General features: G+C 44.8%; 5 protein-coding genes across 7 annotated transcripts; 4 read left to right on the top strand and 1 right to left on the bottom strand.

The window, feature by feature from the left end:
• The first annotated feature begins 795 nt into the window (after window positions 1-795).
• klb (klotho beta) lies at window positions 796-6,674 on the top strand. The gene is made up of 6 exons (XM_053879566.1): window positions 796-1,528; window positions 2,631-3,144; window positions 3,216-3,484; window positions 3,552-3,808; window positions 3,876-4,801; window positions 5,987-6,674. Exons 1-6 carry the CDS (start codon window positions 821-823, stop codon window positions 6,409-6,411), a joined length of 3,099 nt encoding a protein of 1,032 aa, XP_053735541.1. The 5' UTR covers window positions 796-820; the 3' UTR covers window positions 6,412-6,674.
• Window positions 6,675-7,224: 550 nt separating this feature from the next.
• Window positions 7,225-11,349, top strand: ube2ka (ubiquitin-conjugating enzyme E2Ka (UBC1 homolog, yeast)). The gene is made up of 7 exons (XM_053879145.1): window positions 7,225-7,576; window positions 9,173-9,266; window positions 9,339-9,397; window positions 9,486-9,568; window positions 9,777-9,876; window positions 10,205-10,333; window positions 10,397-11,349. Exons 1-7 carry the CDS (start codon window positions 7,514-7,516, stop codon window positions 10,469-10,471), a joined length of 603 nt encoding a protein of 200 aa, XP_053735120.1. The 5' UTR covers window positions 7,225-7,513; the 3' UTR covers window positions 10,472-11,349.
• Window positions 11,350-12,131: 782 nt separating this feature from the next.
• On the top strand, window positions 12,132-14,591 carry LOC128767495 (zinc finger and BTB domain-containing protein 5-like). The gene has a single exon (XM_053879588.1). The coding sequence runs from the start codon at window positions 12,401-12,403 to the stop codon at window positions 14,156-14,158; it is 1,758 nt and encodes a 585-aa protein (XP_053735563.1). The 5' UTR covers window positions 12,132-12,400; the 3' UTR covers window positions 14,159-14,591.
• Window positions 14,386-16,948, bottom strand: grhpra (glyoxylate reductase/hydroxypyruvate reductase a). Of its 2 annotated transcripts, XM_053879591.1 has the most exons (10): window positions 16,768-16,948; window positions 16,500-16,630; window positions 16,277-16,349; window positions 16,084-16,200; window positions 15,899-15,987; window positions 15,367-15,468; window positions 15,163-15,298; window positions 14,976-15,106; window positions 14,655-14,803; window positions 14,386-14,506 (listed from the first exon to the last, which is right to left on the bottom strand). In XM_053879591.1, the coding sequence occupies exons 1-9, from the start codon at window positions 16,830-16,832 to the stop codon at window positions 14,682-14,684; spliced, it is 966 nt and encodes a 321-aa protein (XP_053735566.1). In that variant the 5' UTR covers window positions 16,833-16,948; the 3' UTR covers window positions 14,386-14,506; window positions 14,655-14,681. The 2 variants fall into 2 exon arrangements, with proteins under 2 accessions (XP_053735566.1, XP_053735564.1); XM_053879589.1 differs by having other exon boundaries at window positions 14,388-14,803.
• Window positions 16,949-17,274: 326 nt separating this feature from the next.
• Window positions 17,275-18,637, top strand: LOC128767497 (uncharacterized). 2 transcript variants are annotated; one of them, XR_008416119.1, is made up of 3 exons: window positions 17,275-17,486; window positions 17,636-17,745; window positions 17,895-18,637. XR_008416119.1 is itself a non-coding variant. In XM_053879592.1 (3 exons), exons 1-3 carry the CDS (start codon window positions 17,324-17,326, stop codon window positions 18,569-18,571), a joined length of 912 nt encoding a protein of 303 aa, XP_053735567.1. In that variant the 5' UTR covers window positions 17,275-17,323; the 3' UTR covers window positions 18,572-18,637. The 2 variants fall into 2 exon arrangements, 1 of the variants encoding a protein (XP_053735567.1); XM_053879592.1 differs by having other exon boundaries at window positions 17,636-17,707.
• Window positions 18,638-19,294: the final 657 nt, after the last annotated feature.

Here is a 19,294-nt window from a genome sequence, read left to right on the forward strand (position 1 = left end):
ACATTAAATTATTCCACGACATATGGAGAAGCAGCAGCTCTACCTTTAGTCCTAGACAACTTCCTTTCTGTCCTGCATGATTTCTTGATCTTTTCAAAGGTCTCTATAACTCTGCTGCTAAGATCAAGCAAGAAAAAAAAACATCTTTTCATCTTGCATCTAAAATATTACTCATTTTGGCTCATAGTTCGACTATAAAACTGATAGAAATGTCATGTAAAATGTCATAATAAATTGTATTTTTAGTTGAATGATATTTATATGTATTTTCTATGTTCATAAATACATTGAATTATTTTACCTCCCTCACATGGGGAGATTTTGTTTTCTTAAAGGTTGGGCACAAATTTCTGTTCCCATATTTATGTTTACATTTAGGATCTTCAAATGAACTTCGTTGTTGTGTGTGTAGTGTCAGAGAGAGACCAAACAGGGTTTAGCACATTTTTTTCAGTCTTGACCGTGAGCTCAGAGTGCAAAGCTAATTATTGACAAGAGGCTTCTGCTGCAATCAACAGCTTTTTTTTGTCAAATCCTCTGTAGTAATAGGAACAGAAGCTATTGATGTGAGCCCAGTGTTGATGTAATAACGCGTGGGGTAGTGTCCCAGTGTGTGTGCTCCTGTTTGTGCGTGAGGATGAGGTCGGGAGGGGCTGAGGAAGTGTGATCACAAGTGCGCTGGAGAAAAGATAAGGAAGTCTGAGTCGCTTGTCAGATCAACAGCTTCAAATGCTATTCTCTCCAATCGCAAAAGTAGACTTTTATTCAAGTGCTTGTTCAGGCTGAGGTGTTCAATGCCCTCCACGTGGACGTCTTCAGCATGTACTGCCTCAGTCATGTCCTCCGACTTCTGCCTTACCTGTTGCTGGCTTATTATTGGAACGAAGCGTCATGCTCTCCCGGTGAAGGAAAGAAGGTATGGCATCAGACGGACTCTTCTGATCTAGATCAATATTTTCTCCACGGAGCATTTCCAACTGGATTTCTGTGGGGCTCTGGCACATCAGCTTTCCAAACTGAAGGGTCCAGCGATGAGCTTAGAGAAGGTGCATCCATCTGGGACCACTTCACCAAGACACCAGTCAGTGGGAGCGACAGCTACACCTATTGGGAGAAGGATGTGGAAGCGCTTGAGTTTTTGGGTGCAAATGCCTACACCTTCTCCCTCTCCTGGTCAAGACTCTTTCCTTACGGAGATTCAAAAGATCCCCCCAATGTGGAGGCTGTGGAGCACTACAAACATCTCATCGATCGACTTTTGGAGAGGAACATCGAGCCCATTGTGACGCTCCATCACTGGGATCTGCCGCAAGTTCTGCAGGAGAAGTATGGCGGCTGGAGGAATGAAACCATGGTGCAGTTGTTCACCGATTACGCCTCCTTTTGTTTCCACTCATTCGGAAGTCGAGTCAAATACTGGTTGACCATGCATAACCCCTACCTGGTGGCTACTCAGGGGTATGGCACTGGTGCACATGCTCCTGGAGAAACAGGCTCAGCTCTTATTGCAGCCCATCATATGATCAAGGTGAGAGTAACCTAAGGTTATTTATGTATTCTTAAGAGGCTTGCCACAATGTCTTTAAAATACTGTGTTCAAACAACCTCATCTTCACCAGTCCTCCAAACCACAAAACCTGGGTTGAGAAAACTTCCTTCATGGAAGAGAGGCATCATCTTTCAGAGACGTGGAGTAGAGCAGACACCAGTCCACATCAAGTTCATTGTATCATTGAAGGAGTGAAACCTGATTCTTGTGGAGTAGAGCAAAAAACATCTGTTTTTTGGGAGGCAACATCCCCTTTAATATACTGAGAAAAATATGTTTCCATATGTATATATTTATGGTTTTAATTTTCTCATTATGAATGTGTTGCTTTTAGTCAATTATCATTTTAAAATCATCTTTAATTTAATTTATTGACGTATTGTATAGGTATAATCTATTATACTTTATTTAGTTTGTCTGAATAGAATTAATAAAGTAAAAATAGATTGATGGTGAATTTTATTTTTATTCCATTCTGCAAAATAAAATAAATTGCTTATTTAATTCCATTTTTAGATCACTTTCTTTGTTGTTATTCTTGTTGTTTGTCTTCCCTGCTCAGATAATTAAAAAATATCGATACATACTTAAGTTAGTTGTCCACAACCACTTCATTTGAAGACATATTCATCTGTCTTCGATGATTTAACATGATGCAGGCACAGGCTTCATGGCAAAGCTTTACTGCAAATCTCTTGTTTACCCATGTACTGCTCCGTCACTTCATTATGCTTTACTTTGGCTGCCTTGTGAACAGCACGGCAGACATTTACAGAGACCAAAGTGAGGTCAAAGTCCGCCACATCAGCACATTTATGCTCTGTAGAAAGTGTGTGCGTCAGGAAGTTGGGAAGATATGCCCCATTAATAGTCAATGTCAAAGGCAGCAGCAAATACAGTGTTGGTGTTGTCGCTATATATATATTTCTGTCAAGTTAAAATCAATCAACCTCATCTAATGGTGTGCAAGATGGATGCCGATTTATTGTCCGGGTGAAGGAAGAGCTGAGCTAAATCTCAGTTGAGCAGATGATCTGCTTCTGTTTGTTTTTAAGTGTAACATTGTTGCTGTGGTTTACAGGCTCACGCTTCAGCTTGGCATATCTACGATACAAACTTCCGCTCTGTCCAAAAGGGGCATGTGTCCATTGTGTTGGGGTCCCACTGGGTGGAGCCACAGAAAGGCAGGACAAACGATGCTAATGTTGACTTGTGTCAGCACTCTATGGAGGCCGTTCTGGGCTGGTTTGCCAGCCCTATTTTCCAGGATGGAGATTATCCAGACTCTCTGAAGGCCACTCATGGGAGGCTTCTCCCTGAGTTCTCCACAGAGGAGAAGCTCTTCGCCAGGAAGACAGCTGACTTTTTTGCGCTGTCCTTTGGTCCAAATAACTTCAGACTTGGCAAAGACATTGTAAACTACGAACAGAGTGTGACGCCGGATTTGAGACGCGTCCTGGCCTGGATTAAAATGGAGTACGAAGACCCCAAAGTGCTAATAGCTGAAGGAGGCTGGTTCACTGACGCCAGCGTGAAGACAGAGGACACAGTGGCGATTTACCTGATGAAGAAGTTCATCAACCAGGTGCTACAAGGTAGGACAGTCACTTGAATGGCAAAATATGTTGTTCACATTAATGTGACGTCCTAACCTCTTTCCCTACAGCCGTCACACTGGAGAGGGTGAACGTTTTCGGCTACACTCAGTGGTCACTGGTGGATGGCTTGGAGTGGAATTATGGCTTCAGTGCCAGACGAGGTCTTTTCTTTGTAGACTTCAATCAAGCAAACAAGACCAGAACTCCAAAAACCTCAGCTCAGTACTACAGGAGTGTGATTCTTGACAATGGCTTTCCCCAGCCTGAACACCTCACAGAGGTCAAGGGTTGCTTCCCCTGTGGGTTTCACTGGGGCATCGCTGATTCCACCTTGACGGTATGAGGTATGAGACACTTCCAGGTCTTTTTACTAAATATTTTCTTTCTACTTTCATGTCTTCCAGGTCCACTTCTTCCCCTTCTCACCACAGTTTACAGACCCACATGTGTATAGCTGGAACCTGACCGGGGACGGCTCTCTGCGTCCTGTGCCGGGAGTAAAGCTGAGCACCCACCGCGCCCAGTGCACAGACTACTTAGCAATTCGCAGTCACCTTCGCCTGTTTGCATCCACCGGCGCGTCTCATTACCGCTTTGCCCTGAACTGGTCTCTGATATTACCAAATGGAGATCTCTCCAGTGTCAACAGAGAGGCTTTAAGGTGAAACACGGTAAATGTGAACTGAAAATGAAAAGCAAAAATTAATCATTGTTGATCTTTTGAGCAGATATTATCGCTGTGTCCTCACCGAACTGAAGAAGCTGGGTCTGGAAGCTGTTGTTATCCTCTACTACCCCAGTAACAGAGCTCCCAACTTGGGCTTGCCGGGTCGGCTACATGCCTCAGGTGGTTGGCTCAATAGTAGCACCGTGGAAGCTTTTACAGCGTATGCAGCCCTGTGTTACTGGGAGCTTGGCTCTTGGGTTCGGTACTGGATCACGGTCAATGAGCCGAACAGACTGCTGGATCTGTATTCCAGTGAAAGGGAGAAGCATCTGGTTGCTCACAACCTTCTACTGGCCCATGCGAAAGCCTGGAGGCTTCATGAGAAAGAGCACTACTATCAACAGGGAACAATGGTGTCGCTGGCTCTGCATGCAGACTGGGCAGAGCCTGCAAACCCTTTTCTGGAGTCACACAAAACAGCCACACAAAGATTCCTTCTATTTGAACTGGGTCGCTTCCTTGATCCATTACTGGGAGCAAGATGTGAGCAGGCACAAAGCAGAGGAGATTATCCAAAGGAAGTAAAGGAATACATGGAAACAAGAGCTAAAAAATTGGGTCTCCCCGAGTCGTATCTTCCATCTTTCACCGACACAGAGAGGGAGGAACTCAGAGGCGCGCTGAGCTTTATCGCTCTCAACCACTTCACCACACGTTTGGTGTCTCCTGTTCCGCAAGCATCGGCCAAGACAAAACAGCTCACCAACCATGGCTGTTTAACCCTGTCAGATCCAACCTGGTTCACCTCCAACATGGGACAGGCCCTCGTGCCGTGGGGTCTGAGAAGAATTCTGAAATGGGTGGCAGAGCGATACGGCAAGGCCACTCCTGTTATAATAACAGCGAGTGGGATAGATGATCAGGCTGTGCAGGAGGATACAGTCAGGCAACACTACGTCAAAAGTTACCTTCAGGAGGCCCTCAAAGGTAAGAGTTGTCATTCAGAACGTGCGTCGGGTAATGCGCCATTTCCACACACAGTAGAAACTAGTACATATGGTAAATTCTTAGCAGTTAGCATTCTTTACTCTACCAGTCCGCTGATGGAAACAAACCTAATATTTCATTTCAATCCCAGCATCTCATTCACGTCATTTTGACACAAACTACTCTAACTTCGCTTACATTCCTCCAACAATTGGCAGAAGTGACATTTCGAGCCACCGAAGTTCAGATTCTTCAACTTGAGCATTTAATATTCCAGATGTCTCCTGGATGTTTCGCTACAAACTCATGAGCATTAGCTAGAAACGACTATACGCCCCAAACATGTCACACGCCGCTTCCCATATTGTGTTGTCGTACATGTACATTGACATGTAAATGGATTGTTTTCAAAGGATGTATTGATTAGATTAATAATATTGTTACTGGACAAGGCATCCATGACCAGCATTTTTTGATGTTCATTTATTAAATTAGAGTTTATATGTTATTGAATTATGCTGTAGCTGATACACATTCACCTTCTGACGTCAGATTCACGGCTGTTTAAACTTAACTACAAGCCCTAAAGATCATAAAAGTCAAGGGAGCACAGATAAAATACTGCAGTGAGTTTATACTTTGCCCTTTATGGCCCTCACCTTTCCAATGCGTCACACATACAAACATGTTGTTCTTCACACACTGGATGTGTCTTACCAGCTACAAAAACAGCGTTGATAATAGACCGCTAAAGTTTTCTCCAAATCTTATATCAGTTAGCACTTGCTCACTCAGTGGTCCATCTAGAATAACATGTAAAACCTGCTCTATCTGGGTTATCAAGCCATATACCCATGTGGACTGAGCCTAATATGTAAACTGTGTTTTGTTAGTTGTTTTAAAACGAACGTGAGAACTGATGCGATCGAGACATTAATAATAGGCAAACTCACTCCAAGTTAGAATTTATGATTATGAATATTTATATAGCTGAAAAAGGCATACCGCCTGCCTCAGGTCACCTGCACCCAAGATCTGTTTTGTCCGTTATGGGACGGGGTTTGACCCTTCTACAAAGGCCCTCTAGCCAATATACTACGATAGCAACAGTGACCTCTGCCTGAACTTTTATGTACTGCAATATTTATTTACTTTATTTTTTCTTGTTTATTCATTTCTCTTCAGCCAAGCATACGGATGGAGTCAATCTGCAAGGTTTCTATATGTGGAAGCTCCAAGATGGACCCACCTCCCAGTTTGGCTTCTTCACCTCAGACCACCAACAATCCAAACCCAAACAATCAGTCACAGTTTACAGAGACATTATAGCACAGGGTGGGTTCCCAACTGACATCAAACTTCAAACATGTGGAACCAGGGCACCCCAAAAGATCTGCCCCACTTGCGAATGGCTGAAGAAGAATAAACTCCTTCTTGTTGGCATCGTTTTGCTACTATCAACAGCACTTAGTATGTTTGTCATCATCTCCAGTGCATGCCAAAAAAGAAGCAGGGGGAATACTAGCAGGAGAAAGGGACAAGACAGAGATGCAATGTTTTCATGTTTATCTGTTGTCAAACACATGCCCAAAGAGAGATCACCTCTTTAAACACTGGACCCAGGCACATGCATTGTTGAATCCCTAGTGATGCTCGAGCACCAGCCTATTTTCCCTCCCTGTCTGAGAAAAGTGCCCTTTCTGGATCCCTTTTTTCTTCATTTTTAAGTAAAGTTTCACCCTAGTTTTTGGTATCTGATGGGACTTTATTTCAGTTTGCGTGAGGACAAATTTGTTTCCACTCCTCTTCATCAAATTTTAGACTGTGTTTACTGGCAAGTTCAAATGAACCACCCTAACAACAATATTTTTTGCACCAGCCCACAAAATACCTGTGCATGTGTTTGAATCGACCCCAAAACTATTTGTTGAATTTCGCTAATGTGGCCTTTGTAAGTGGCGTGTACAAATAAATAAATATTCCTTTGCAGTATGTATATAAATATTTGAATCTATTGTGCCAGCTGACCAAATAAAATGTTTTTGCTTTTGCTAAAAAAAATTCCACATGAACTTTCATCTCTGAGTTGAAGTTTAATGATCTAAAATTGCACGGATAGCAAAGGTCTTGTACTTCTGGTCACCAAAAGCATAAATGTCAGTTAATCCCACACATCCTTCACTCACTTGTGAACAAGATTCTGAGATCCAACTGGTTCAGGATTGCTAACGCCGTTGACGTTGATCTTGTTTGATATTCTTCTTGTGACTCAAACACCAATTCTATCTTTCCAACCTAAGAATTAGCTTGCCAGTGAAAGTCCAGACTCCCCACGTGTGTGCCAGTTTGAAAGTTCAATGGAGTGGCGGTACTTTATTATCAAGGATTTCCTACGTCACAGATGCAGCCTGTGACGGGGGCGACAACACTGGTCACATGACCTGCTCTCCTACAGACTGCATGCAGTTTGCTATTAAAATGTTTTCACTCACCATTCCGCGCTTCTCCATCTGACATGACCGACCCACACTAAGCCGGTTGGACGATCACAGACGCCGCACTGACCAGCAGATTCGACGCAGTTCGCATCAGCCCTCGCCGCGGCTGGTTTTCGTCAGGTTGCGCCCAGAAAGGAGCAGAGTTGCTGTGGGCAGAACCTACTAGCTCGGTCGGACTGACGAGGCCCCAACCGCGCCGCGACACCGGGGAACCATGGCCAACATCGCAGTGCAGAGGATAAAACGGGAATTCAAGGAGGTGTTGAAAAGTGAAGAGGTTGGTTGCTGTTTTCTTCCACTGTTTGGATATAACCGCGCGCTATTGACCGAGGGCTATCGATGCTAACCATCGGACGGCTAACTGTGGAAGCTAACGGTCCGGTGTCCAGTAATTTACACTAAACGAAAATCAGATATACAGAAATATATTCCAATAAAGTTGAAGTTAGACACCAACACTAATTTTAGCGTTGGCGTACGACATTGTAAGAGCAGCTGTCAATGAAACCAATGTGGGTAACATCTAGTCGTGTCCTGTGTGTGTGTGTGTTTGTCATGTTGACATGTCAGATGTGCTAAATATGAAGACCCGCGTGCTCGTTTAGATCACGGCCTGTTCAACAAGTGACATCCAAGTTCACTAGAAGATACCAGAGCGCCAGCTTCTGCTGAATAAGCCAATGTGAGACGAGCCATCAAACTAGTGAGTCAGTCATGACAGCAGCGCCTGCCGGGGGATCCCAGGCTTCGTTGACACGTCAAAACAGTGGCTCATTGAAGAAAGTTTTGAGGATGTCAAATGGTGACTCAGGGTCAAACAGAAGGGAAGGATAGTGTGGCGTTACGCTTTAAGAGTATTCCCCTTCTGGAAGCGCACCATTCACTAGGTGAAACGAATGGTGCAAATATGGTTTGTTTGGGATGATCCTAACTACAGGTATTTGTTTGTTATATCAATGAGTAACGGATTTGGAAGCAGCAAATAAGGAAGAAATTTGTTTTTGTCTCAATTTAAAACATTGCATCACTGTGTATTCAACCGAAACAAGAAAAGCAACACAATGTCTTGATGCTCGATACTTCAGACCAGGTTAACAAAAATGATATTGGAGACTCGGCAGGTAAAGGGAAAGAGGGCAAGATTTGAGGAGGACATGAAGAAGGCAAGGGGGGCTTCACAGGGTGATCACCATGGGTTACATGGACAAGGCTGACTTGCTGTGGCCCTGTCTTATTGCCAGTGCATTTTATGTGGTTGCAGTTTGGACATGACAGAACTTTGGAGAAAGAGATGACTGAAAATGCATGAGACAAGTTGAAAGAGTCTTCAGTTTGTGACTGCCTCTTTCCATTATTTTGATGGTCGACTGGTGAATACAGTACTAAAAAAATGCATGTCATTTGTTATAACTAATTTGTATTTTACAAAATATTTTTAATCAATTTGTATGGGTGTGGAAGTTGCGTGCCCTTTGTGAAATGGTCCCTTACTTTAGACGTTTTAGGTCCGTGATGGTCACATAGCCTTAGCTGTTTCTCCCCTCACTATGGATTTTGTTAAGAGAATGATGATGTCACAACTGGTGAACCTGTCTGTGACTAATTTAATAGTCAATAATAGTCCACGAGTTGTTGTAGACCTACTTCAGGTCGATGTGGTGCTGTGGAACCGCTGCCTAACTGGATCTGTCCTGTTGTTGAAGGACTGCATAACCTTCGTTGCTGTGTTTGTGTGTGTGCTGAGGACCTAGACTGAGTGTTACAGGCTTGAACATCAACTGGAGAAACTTGGCTTTTGTTCCTTTTCTTGTCTTGAGATTTAAAAAAACCAACATGTTTGTATTGTCACACTCTGTCTATATGTTTGGTGCAGACGAGCAGAAACCAGATCAAAGTTGACCTAGTGGATGAGAACTTTACAGAACTCAAAGGGGAGATAGCAGGACCTCCTGACACGCCATATGAAGGTGGGTAGGGCTGCTTCTTTGGGGCATTCAGTCCATAGTGCTGTTTTGATGATCACATTCTTCTTCTTACAGGGGGTAGATATCAACTAGAAATTAAAATTCCAGAAACATATCCTTTCAATCCACCCAAGGTAAACACCCTACTGCTCTCATTTGCACATCAGATTTATATGATGTTCTTTGAAACATCGGTGCATTTATGTACCTTACTTTCTTTAGGTGCGTTTCATCACGAAGATCTGGCACCCCAACATCAGTTCAGTCACAGGAGCGATTTGTCTGGACATTCTTAAAGACCAGTGGTAAGTCTGTTTTTAAATTATATAGTATTATAATATTGTGATGATTGAAGAATTGTTTCACCAGTGATAGTACCACAAGGATTCATGAAGCTGAACCCATCTATATTGGGGAGATATTTCACTGCTTGACTGCTAACTCCCTCACTATAAGCCTCGCACAATACACTTGACACATTTGTCGCTGACTTCATGAACCTTCCTCACTCAGGGCAGCCGCAATGACGCTGAGGACGGTCCTCCTGTCACTACAAGCCTTGTTGGCAGCCGCAGAACCCGATGATCCTCAAGATGCCGTGGTAGCCAATCAGGTAGGTGGACAAGGATTGCGTTTCACAGATTTCTGTGCTGCCTTTCCCGAGAGCAGTGGCTGTAACAAAAGTTAAATCAAATCACGTTAAATGATCTTGTATCACGTAATGATTTTAATGTGTTACTTTGTGGAGAGAGAGAACAATTGCGCAGCGTTACCAGGGCACTGATGGCAGCCTTTGTTTTGATAGGTCTGGCTGGTTTTGTTGGGCAAGTTTGGCCTTGTAACAGAACACTTTAGATGTTTTACTGCCCTGTCCTTGTTGTGTGTGTGATCATTTGAGCGGCCATGTTTTTGACAGACCTCTTGTTTGTGTGTCGTGACAGTACAAGCATTACCCAGAGATGTTCAAACAAACGGCACGGCTCTGGTCGCACGTCTATGCAGGCGCTCCCGTCTCCTGTCCAGAGTACACACACAAAATAGAAAAACTCTGTGCCATGGGCTTTGAAAAAGTAAGTTCACGCTGTCTCACTCGAGCCGGTGGATGTCTAGATGTCTTTCCTTTGCCTTACCAGAATGCAGTAATAGTGGCGTTGTCATCGAAATCCTGGGACGAGGAGACGGCAACAGAGCTGCTGCTCAGTAACTGAAGATTCATCCTTCTTCATCACACACATCTCTCCAAGTTCCCGCTGTCTCTCAGAGTGTTCTCCCATTACTGTTTGAGTGGAAACCACCTTCACTCCCTGTCGTTCTGAATCCACATTCCTCTGCTCTGTGTGACATCTCTTCCTGTCCCTCATCCTCATTACTGGTTCCACACTCCAATCAGTGGCTCTAGAAGCTTTCAGCACTGTATTTTGTTTCCTTATTCAGCATTTTACTATGTGGTACAATCAGAGGTCCACCCACTTCCTGATGAAGTGAAACTACGACTTAAAGTCTCAAAGAAACGGCTATATATGGCTCTCCCTTGCCTATGCAGTGCATTTTCTTTTTTTGTTTTCTACATGAGCATGAAGCCACTGGAGCGTTGTGTCTGCATCATGAGGCGATCCGCTTGGCTCCATGCGAATTGGTGCCGTGCGTTTCTCAACCTGAACGATGATTGATGCCAACAAAACCTTATTTTAAAGTTGTTTTTTAAGCCCATTCTATAGAAATTGACTTTTTTTTTTTTGGTTTAAGTGCAAGCCAATAAACATGTTTTAACAGCTTATTCAGCGATGCAAAAAGAATAAAGTTTCCTCATGCCAACCGATAATGTCAAACGATTCATCTGTAAATAAAGATATTGAAGTCTGTGTAAAGACCTCCCGGCGTCATTTTCTTCCCACAGCTCTACTGTGATGAATCATAAAAAAGACGGGAAGATCTGCCTTGACATGCTGAAAAGTCTGTCGTTCCTGTGACGCTTGTTAGAGTGAGAGTGGAAACGTTTGCCACATTCCTCAATAGTTGCTGAACAGGGTTGAACAGAGCGTGATGTTATTTGTTACCTGCCTGGTGGAGTTTCTGTATGCTGTCTATATCGTTCTGTCAAACCTCAAGATCCAAAATCTGGACTTTCATTAAAACTGATCAACTCTGATTTGCAATTGGTGACCGGTTTTATAGTTAAAATGGTTCTTGCGGGAGTATGCCAGATCTCTGGGGTTCATTCGCGCTGTGTGTGGTTGACCAGGATGACATCTGTAGGTCAGTCTATGGTCAGCTAGTTATAGGTGTGTCAGCCCTCAAAAGTTGCAACAAGACCTCAGCTCCTATGCCATACTGTTCTGCTACCTTTCCATCATGGAGCTACACTGGAGTTTGCGCCCCATGATATGGAGCCTGTGTTGTGGAGCAGCTGACACAGACTCAACAACAGATGGTATTTTCAGTTTCATGTTGAGCCACTTCAAGTGTCTCCAAAAAACCCTGGCACCGATCCACACGAGAAGCTTTCCTTCTACATGAATCACCGATTATTGCAAAAGGAAGGCCACGATGTTTTGCTAGTTCTGAATCAGCAAACCACGACTTCTGTTTGTGAGGTTAACCAAGTTTAACTCAACACTCAGTGGGGTCAACTTAACTTAAACTCTATTATTATAATAAAGCAACAACTTTTCTGGACATAATCCTGGAATTATTTTGTTTTTCTACCTGTTCAATATTTTAAATACCAATTCATATGGGCGGCACAATGGAGCAAAGGTTGGCACCGCTGCCTCTCAGTAGGGTTCGAATCCAGGTCTGGACCTTTCACAAGAAGCAGTTCTCTCCCCCTACACTTGAGGGCGCTGTTACTCCAAGAGAACCGGATGAGATGCGACAACAAAGCAAATCGGAGTAATCGGCTCACGCCGGCGACAGTTGTCAGACACGATCAGCGATCATTTCGGATGCCGTCCTGAGAGTTCGGCAGAGAGAAGACCAGCAGACTGGACTCCGCGCTGATCGCATCCATCGCTCCTCTTTTGTGGTCCAGGCCCGCCCACCCTCCAGAGCAGCTGCAAGTTCCCGCCTGCGCACAATGAGCGACCAGATTCGGCTGAGCAATGCGATGATATAGATAGTGATATATCTGGACAAGTATGGACTTCCCAGGTCATTTCCAGCGTATTTTCCAGCAGCTGAACCAGCAGCGACTCCATGCTCAGATGTGTGACTGTGAGGTGGTGGTGGGGGGTCAGAGATTCCAGGCCCACCGGTCCATCCTGGCAGCCTGCAGCTCCCATTTCAAGGCTCTCCTCAGCTCCAATGATGATGCCGAGGGAGGTGAGAAAGGTGGGAGTGTGATGTCTCTCGACCCTGGTGTGGTGACCCCTGAAGCCTTCTCCACCTTGTTGGACATGATTTACATGTCCACGCTGTCACTCGGCTCCTCCAACGTGATGGACGTGCTGCTGGCTGCTTCACATCTGCATCTGAACTCTGTCGTGAAAGCGTGCAAGCTCCATCTATCCAGGAAGAACTTTCCATCATCTCCTCCAAAAGGATGGAGGTCCGGCGGAGAAGACGTAGAGGACAATGAGGGGGGACCAGAGATGGAGGTGAGTCAGTCAGGCGGAGCAGAGGATGAGGAGGTTCAGTGGATCGGTGATGGTGGTGAGACTGGCCGAAAGAGAAAACAGCTGGAGCGGTCCAGCAACAGGAAGAGGTCCTGCAGATCCCCTGGAGGCTGGCGGTGTTCCCCGACTGTGACTGGAAGCACCATCTGTATTGAAGAGGAGGAAGATGAGACACCCTGCTGTTTGAAGACCACGATCCACATCAGCGAGGTAGAGGGGAAATATCAAGTGACCAAAGGGGAGTCAGACGAGATCCAACTTCCAAGTAGCAGCAGTTCTGGTGGAATCTGCGAGATGAGTGGCGACACCAAAGTGAAGATAAAGGAGGGAGATTATGAGGAGGAGGAGGAGGAGGTAGCTGGGATCAAAGTGCTGACAGTTGAAGTGAAGAAGGAGAGTCCAGATCCAGCGACCGACATCTCTCCTTCATCCCCGCTGCAGGACTCCAGCCAGCTGCTGGCTGCTCACCTGAGCACTGACACCCTCACTTCAGTGGACAGTTTACAATCCCAGATGGGTTCAGAACTTCCTCAGGGGGCAGGAGATGCAGAAGACGGCGATGGCCTGGAGAGTCTGTCAGAGCTGGCGTTTTCCTCCTTCCTGAACCCCGGTAATGACTGTGTGATGGGGGGTCTGGGAGAGGAGGAGAGCCTGGCAAGTCTCACCGCCGCTGCCACTGCAGCTGCAGCCGCCAGTGAAGCTCCTGGTGAAGCACAGACAGACTCCTCCTCACTAGTCTTGACTCCTGTACCTCTTCAGCAGCTGCTCCCTAGTCAGGGTTCTGGTTTTCAAGGGACTCTAATCCTGCAGCCTGCACAGAACTCCCTTGGATTCATAGGCAATCTTGGGGTCCAGGTCACCAGAGGAAAGCAGGGGAACAGCAGAGGAGCATCAGGGGGGAGCAGCGGAACACTCTTCCGTCGCATTGCTCCGAAAACACAATCAGAATCAGAGCCGACCCCAGAATCTGGCGCAGCAGGAGAGCCAGATCCTCCCTTCGTCAGAGCCTCGGAGGAGACCGTAGCCAAGTGCAAGAAGGCAGCAGCTGAGGACAATGTCCTGCTGGTGGAAGGCGAGAAGAAGTATGCCTGTAAAATCTGCTCCAAGACCTTTATGAACTTAACAGACTGCAAGAAACACATCCGGGTTCACACAGGGGAGAAGCCCTATCCTTGCCCCAAATGTGGCAAGCGCTTCAGCCAGTCCTCCCACCTGTACAAACACTCCAAGAACTCCACGTGTCTCAGCTGGAAGTTCGACCAGACCTTCAAGGACCCTTAATATTTTTTTGATATTGTTAAGCGCATTCATTCCTTCATGTTCTTCTCTTGGCTCACATGTTTGGGGTCACAGTGGGCTGTCCCGGTTACTTGGGGCAAGTGCTACTCCTTGGACAGACTCACCCAGAGATCTAAATATTAAGTATAGTTTAATACTTGTTTTCAAGCCTTTCGAGAGGATTTCTATTGTGGAATGACTGGAAAACACAATAAAAACTACGAGTGAAGGGGTGAAAAGATTTTATTTTAAAATATAAGTGCACCATAACATTATTACCTCGTCCAACATTGTGTTTTTTTTTCTTTCTTTTTGTCAGTTTGCAGTGGTCAGTACCCTCCAGAGGAGGTGCTATGCGAAGGGCAGTGTGTGAGAACAGATGACAAACTTCTTTTTTAACTTATTATGGAGTGCATTACAACTGATTTTTCACAGTTTTGGCAACAGAACAGTCAACGGACGGTATATTCACGTCTTCCCCTCGACTGTTTCCTCTCACCAGCAGCAGCCTGCGAGATGACACCTTCTAGAAGAACAGTTCTTTCGGCATCTCCTTTCCCTGGATCCCTCCCAGCAGGTTGTGGGCAGACAAGGACGTCATGGTCATTCTGGTGGCATATGTGGCACTTCCAATATGTGGCAACACCACTGCAGGTCGATACATAAGCCTTGTTAGATCGAGAATTTAGTGTACTATATGATGCATTATTTACAGATCAATTATTTCTGAAATATATTAACTTGTTTACAGTTCAAAATGCAATTTTTAAAGTATCTTTTTTACACTAAAGTTAAAAAAAATGAAATCCTGCTGACTCACCACAGTTTTTTAGAGTCAGAAGCGGGTGGTCTTTTGGGAGGGGCTCGGGTGTTGTGACATCAAGACCAGCAGCGGTAATCTGTCCGCTGCTCAGAGCATCATACAGGTCTTCCTGGTTCACCACTGCTCCTCTGTGGGGACACGTGGATTATAAAGCGTCCATGTACTCAGGCGACATGTGACACACCTGCTTGTGTTGATGAAGACAGCGCTTTTTTTCATCTTTCCAAAAAAGTTCCTGTCACATAACCCCCTGGTTTCCGGCGCCAGAGAACAAGACACGACGATGAAGTCGCTCTCTGAAACAAGCGTGTCGAGGGGAACTGCAAAGACAACAGTGATCATTTGTTATCCGGCACTTGTCTCTCCCAGTAGTTCCTCTTTTGCTTACCAAACTCTCCGTTGAGCTCAGCAGCCTCTGGTTTAGCAGTTCTCCCCGAGTACAGCAGACGCTTCACTCCGAAGGGCATCAGCCTGCGAGCTATTGCCAAACCTAATCACAGAGGAAATTTTAAAAAATAAATAAATATATTTGCAGGAGTGATGTGTTGGGAGAGGTTTCATGAAACATGATAACTAATTCCATACATTTTTCTCTGTTCACAGACAAGTGTATGAGTTTTGAAGCTCTGATAACACAGCAGTCCTGAGTGTATTTGGTTTGTGCAAGTGAGAATTTGAGGACTAAATTAGAACCAAAATGCTTCCCTCTCACTTTAATCTGCCACTGTCCCATTGGAACAGCAACAGTAATCTCCTCACTCGTCTGACGGCAAATAAACTCAAAAATATTAAGAAGACCAGCTGTAGACAGCTGTAATGTGTAGTTATTCTCTGGTTTCAAATATTTTATGTGATGGTAGCAGAATGATAGGGGAAGTAGATTTATACACGACTAGAACAAGTTACAACAAAGACAGTACCGATGCGCCCAAGTCCGATAACTCCCACTGTGCTGCCTGAAAGTCCATAACCACACAGCCAGTAAGGCTTCCATTGGGTCCAGCCACCACTAATGCAAAAGATAAAAAGGAGAGTTTCAAGTTTAAACAAATATCTGCTGCATACACAGCTTTATTGATTACACAAAGGGAGCGTTTTCACTGACTTTTTAACTTCTTGCACGGCCTCGGGTAACCTCCGTGCCGTGGCCAGCAGCAGAGCAACGGTCAGTTCAGCGGTGGCGTCGGTCAGGACATCAGGAGTGTAGCCCACTCGTATCCCACTGTTGGACACACACAACAAACAGAATGCGTACTGCATTGTTTTGTCAAATAATTTTAAAAATCTTTTTTAAATACCGTTTTTTTATCTCGACCATATCTAAGTGGTCATAGCCCACCGAGAGGGTGCTGATGGCTTTCAGGTTGGGCCCTGTGGACAGCAGAACACATGACACCTCAGAAGTGATTGTTTGTTAGCCATCTATTTTAGTGTAGATTAGACGGCCTTTACTAGTCCCACAGTGGGGAAAATCATGTTTCAGTGATTCACTTCTGAAGTTCAAGAAACCTGAATAGATACCTGCTGCATCCAGGACCTCAGCATCGATCTTGTCCGAGAGTAAACAGAGTAGACCAGAGGCTCCCTGCACCCCTTTCAGCAGCTCATCTCTCGGCACTGGCTCGTCCGAGTCCCACATAGACACCTCACACCTGTTACCATGGAAACATGGAGATGAGAAGTTGGGACAGATGGCGAGGGAAGAATACATTTGAAATTACTTCTTAACTGGCTGATATGAAATATCGCACAGTACAAATATTGACTTTAAACTAAAACCGGTTCATACACTCCGGACGCCGACAGTATGTTGAAACCCTCCGGCAGGATTCGCCTCGTTACAAAAACCTTCATGGTGGCTCCCGATGTCTCGCACTTTAAACCTTATCCAGTTTGAGTGAGTCGGCGTAAAGCACACAAGTTGTGAACTTCGTTTTCAGGTGGAGAGGAGGACACACTGCACCACCGGTGGCAGGAGGAAGCACTTCCTGGTAAACATGACGAAGTTAACCTCGAATGATTTCTGACAGAAAACCAACAACCAAGTTCCAATTTTTTATGCATCGCTATAAAATGGTGTTATTAATAAATCGATTAATTTAATGAAAAATGTCTGCCGCTGCTAATGCTAATAAAGAAATAAGGACATTTCTAAATGAATAAACTGTGGACGTTATGTTGTGGAGAACAAATGTTAACTAAGGAAGTGAAAGTCTCATGACGTTTTGGCGCGTTAGACTTGGACTCGCCGAATGAGGATGAAAACACAAACTTCGACTTCCTGTTTACACTCGAGGAGGCCATCTTGGATGATTTACTGAGGCTTCACGACATATTAACATCATATGTGCTCTATGCGAATAGACGTAGGACATATGTTCTATGGAAAGGAGTCTCCGACTTGGATATCCGATCTCGGGGCGTCGAAACTGCAGGCACGTAACTGGGAAATTCCCTGTTCCGAGTACAACTGGAACGCACCCTCGATGGCTGATCCGATAGTAAATAGTAAGTTTAGCTGCTGTACTGTTGTGTATTGTAGCACGTCTGATCAGATTTGTCTCAATAAGTCGGTTAAAGTTCAAGCCAATAACAGCGGAAGGGGGTGGCAGTGATTTGCTCGCTTTGACTTTTTTTTTTTCATTCTGTTTTTCAAGCGCTCGATGCCTCCACGTACAGTGTGGATGAGGACTGCAAAACCGTGGCGAGCCTGGTCGTAGTTCTTGATGGTGAGTCGGAGACAGGGCTGGAAGGCAAAAGAGAAAAGGTTAGATAATGATCAGTCGTCTACTAGTGTGCAGAATAGAATGATTTGAAAACGTGATCCTCCTTGTAATGCATTCAACATCTATGCACTTGTCAGTTGTATATGTACATTTAGTCACCCACTAATGCAGATTCATGTGTGTATTCTAGAGGACAGCGCTGACTCCCTCGGCCCATCGCCTTCCCTGCCAGACTGTGAGAAGTTTGACAGGGCCCAGACTCTCTACCTCATAGACGTCATGCGCCAATACTTGCAGACAGAGGCAGGTGGTCGTCCGAGAACTCTTAAGGAACTTCACTCATGTCTCAGAGCTGCAAGGTCAAACATGAAGGTCCTGTGGAAGGAGACAGCGGCTAAACTCAGCACCAGGTTTAACAAGCCATTCTGCCCTGATAAAGTTGCCAGAAAGTGGAACACCCTTCTGGACGGTTACAAAAAAATAAAAGTCAGTAACAGGGCAAAAGGAAGTCGGGCCATTCGTTTCAAATTTTATAGTGAGATGGATTCATTATTTGGAGAGCAGCATGACGTGGTCTTCCCGGTTGTTGGGACACACGTGGGACTTGACATGAGGAGACCAGAGATGATTGCGCCTCCATTTATAGCGACAGCTCGAGCTGAGCCTGCCGCTTGCTCCAGCACTGAGCCGCCGCAGACACCCTGCACTGCGCCGCGACAAAAGCGACAGAGGGAGGATGACATCCTGCGCTACCTGCGAGAGTCTGAGGCAGCCAGTCAGAGGCGCCATGAAGAGCTACTGGCCCAACTGCAATCGTCCCAGAAAGGGTTTGAGAGCCTCATGAATCGGCTGATCGACAAACTTTGAAGTTTGCTCTCAATTTGTTTTCTTTTGTGCACTGTGTTGAATTGTGTAATAAATGACAAAACTATATCAAATAGCCTGGATTAATAAGTATATGCAGTAAATATTGTTTGTCCGCATGCAATGTTACTCGAAAAGGCATGGACATGTCAGAAATGTAATTGTCCTTGTCATGCCTTCAATTACTTTATATGATATAGTGATAAAAGAAATAACTTCACTGTCTGCAATTGAATTTTTAAGAGAAAAGAGTTGCACAATAGGGTCCCTTCAACTGAATGCAACGTGGCAAAGGCAAGCGTTTAAACTTTGAGTTTGATGTGAAGCAGCTGTATGAATATGTGAGTGCTCAGCCTTATTAAAAGATGTGTAGTATCAATTTAGTAACAGTCATGACAGATCACCTTATATTTTGATGATATTTGACAAGAATAAATATAAAAACGGTGTTCAATGATGAACTACTACTACTATTGGCCTGTAGTATAATGACAGACAAAGATCACAATGTTTCACCTCCAACAACCGTGCGCAGCAGGAATAATGTTAAAAGAAAGCTGTTTAATGAACACTCAGCCAGGTGAAACGCTGGTGTGTGTTTATGTTTTGAGGCGGTGCCCGTGCTGAGGGAGTGTATTTACATTATGACATCAAATAGGGAGATAAGATCTCTAAGTGTAGCCTGCAGGGAAGAGGATAAAACGTCCAAGAACCAAACGGTTGAAT

This window comes from Synchiropus splendidus, chromosome 11 (genome assembly GCF_027744825.2).
Source record: "Synchiropus splendidus isolate RoL2022-P1 chromosome 11, RoL_Sspl_1.0, whole genome shotgun sequence".
Taxonomy (NCBI): domain Eukaryota; kingdom Metazoa; phylum Chordata; class Actinopteri; order Syngnathiformes; family Callionymidae; genus Synchiropus; species Synchiropus splendidus.

Excerpts from the sequence above, each read along its gene's own strand:
- klb (XM_053879566.1), top strand. The coding sequence starts at position 821 with ATGTACTGCCTCAGTCATGTCCTCCGACTTCTGCCTTACCTGTTGCTG. Across the intron at positions 3,809-3,875 it reads GTCAACAGAGAGGCTTTAAG|ATATTATCGCTGTGTCCTCA; the intron begins GTGAAACACGGT and ends TCTTTTGAGCAG. Across the intron at positions 4,802-5,986 it reads CCTTCAGGAGGCCCTCAAAG|CCAAGCATACGGATGGAGTC; the intron begins GTAAGAGTTGTC and ends ATTTCTCTTCAG.
- ube2ka (XM_053879145.1), top strand. The coding sequence starts at position 7,514 with ATGGCCAACATCGCAGTGCAGAGGATAAAACGGGAATTCAAGGAGGTG. Across the intron at positions 7,577-9,172 it reads AGGTGTTGAAAAGTGAAGAG|ACGAGCAGAAACCAGATCAA; the intron begins GTTGGTTGCTGT and ends TGTTTGGTGCAG. Across the intron at positions 9,398-9,485 it reads ATCCTTTCAATCCACCCAAG|GTGCGTTTCATCACGAAGAT; the intron begins GTAAACACCCTA and ends TACTTTCTTTAG.
- LOC128767495 (XM_053879588.1), top strand. The coding sequence starts at position 12,401 with ATGGACTTCCCAGGTCATTTCCAGCGTATTTTCCAGCAGCTGAACCAG.
- grhpra (XM_053879591.1), bottom strand. The coding sequence starts at position 16,832 with ATGAAGGTTTTTGTAACGAGGCGAATCCTGCCGGAGGGTTTCAACATA. Across the intron at positions 15,988-16,083 it reads GCCGTGCAAGAAGTTAAAAA|TGGTGGCTGGACCCAATGGA; the intron begins GTCAGTGAAAAC and ends CTTTTGCATTAG. Across the intron at positions 15,299-15,366 it reads TGAGCTCAACGGAGAGTTTG|TTCCCCTCGACACGCTTGTT; the intron begins GTAAGCAAAAGA and ends TTGTCTTTGCAG.
- LOC128767497 (XM_053879592.1), top strand. The coding sequence starts at position 17,324 with ATGTGCTCTATGCGAATAGACGTAGGACATATGTTCTATGGAAAGGAG. Across the intron at positions 17,487-17,635 it reads GGCTGATCCGATAGTAAATA|CGCTCGATGCCTCCACGTAC; the intron begins GTAAGTTTAGCT and ends CTGTTTTTCAAG. Across the intron at positions 17,708-17,894 it reads CCTGGTCGTAGTTCTTGATG|AGGACAGCGCTGACTCCCTC; the intron begins GTGAGTCGGAGA and ends TGTGTATTCTAG.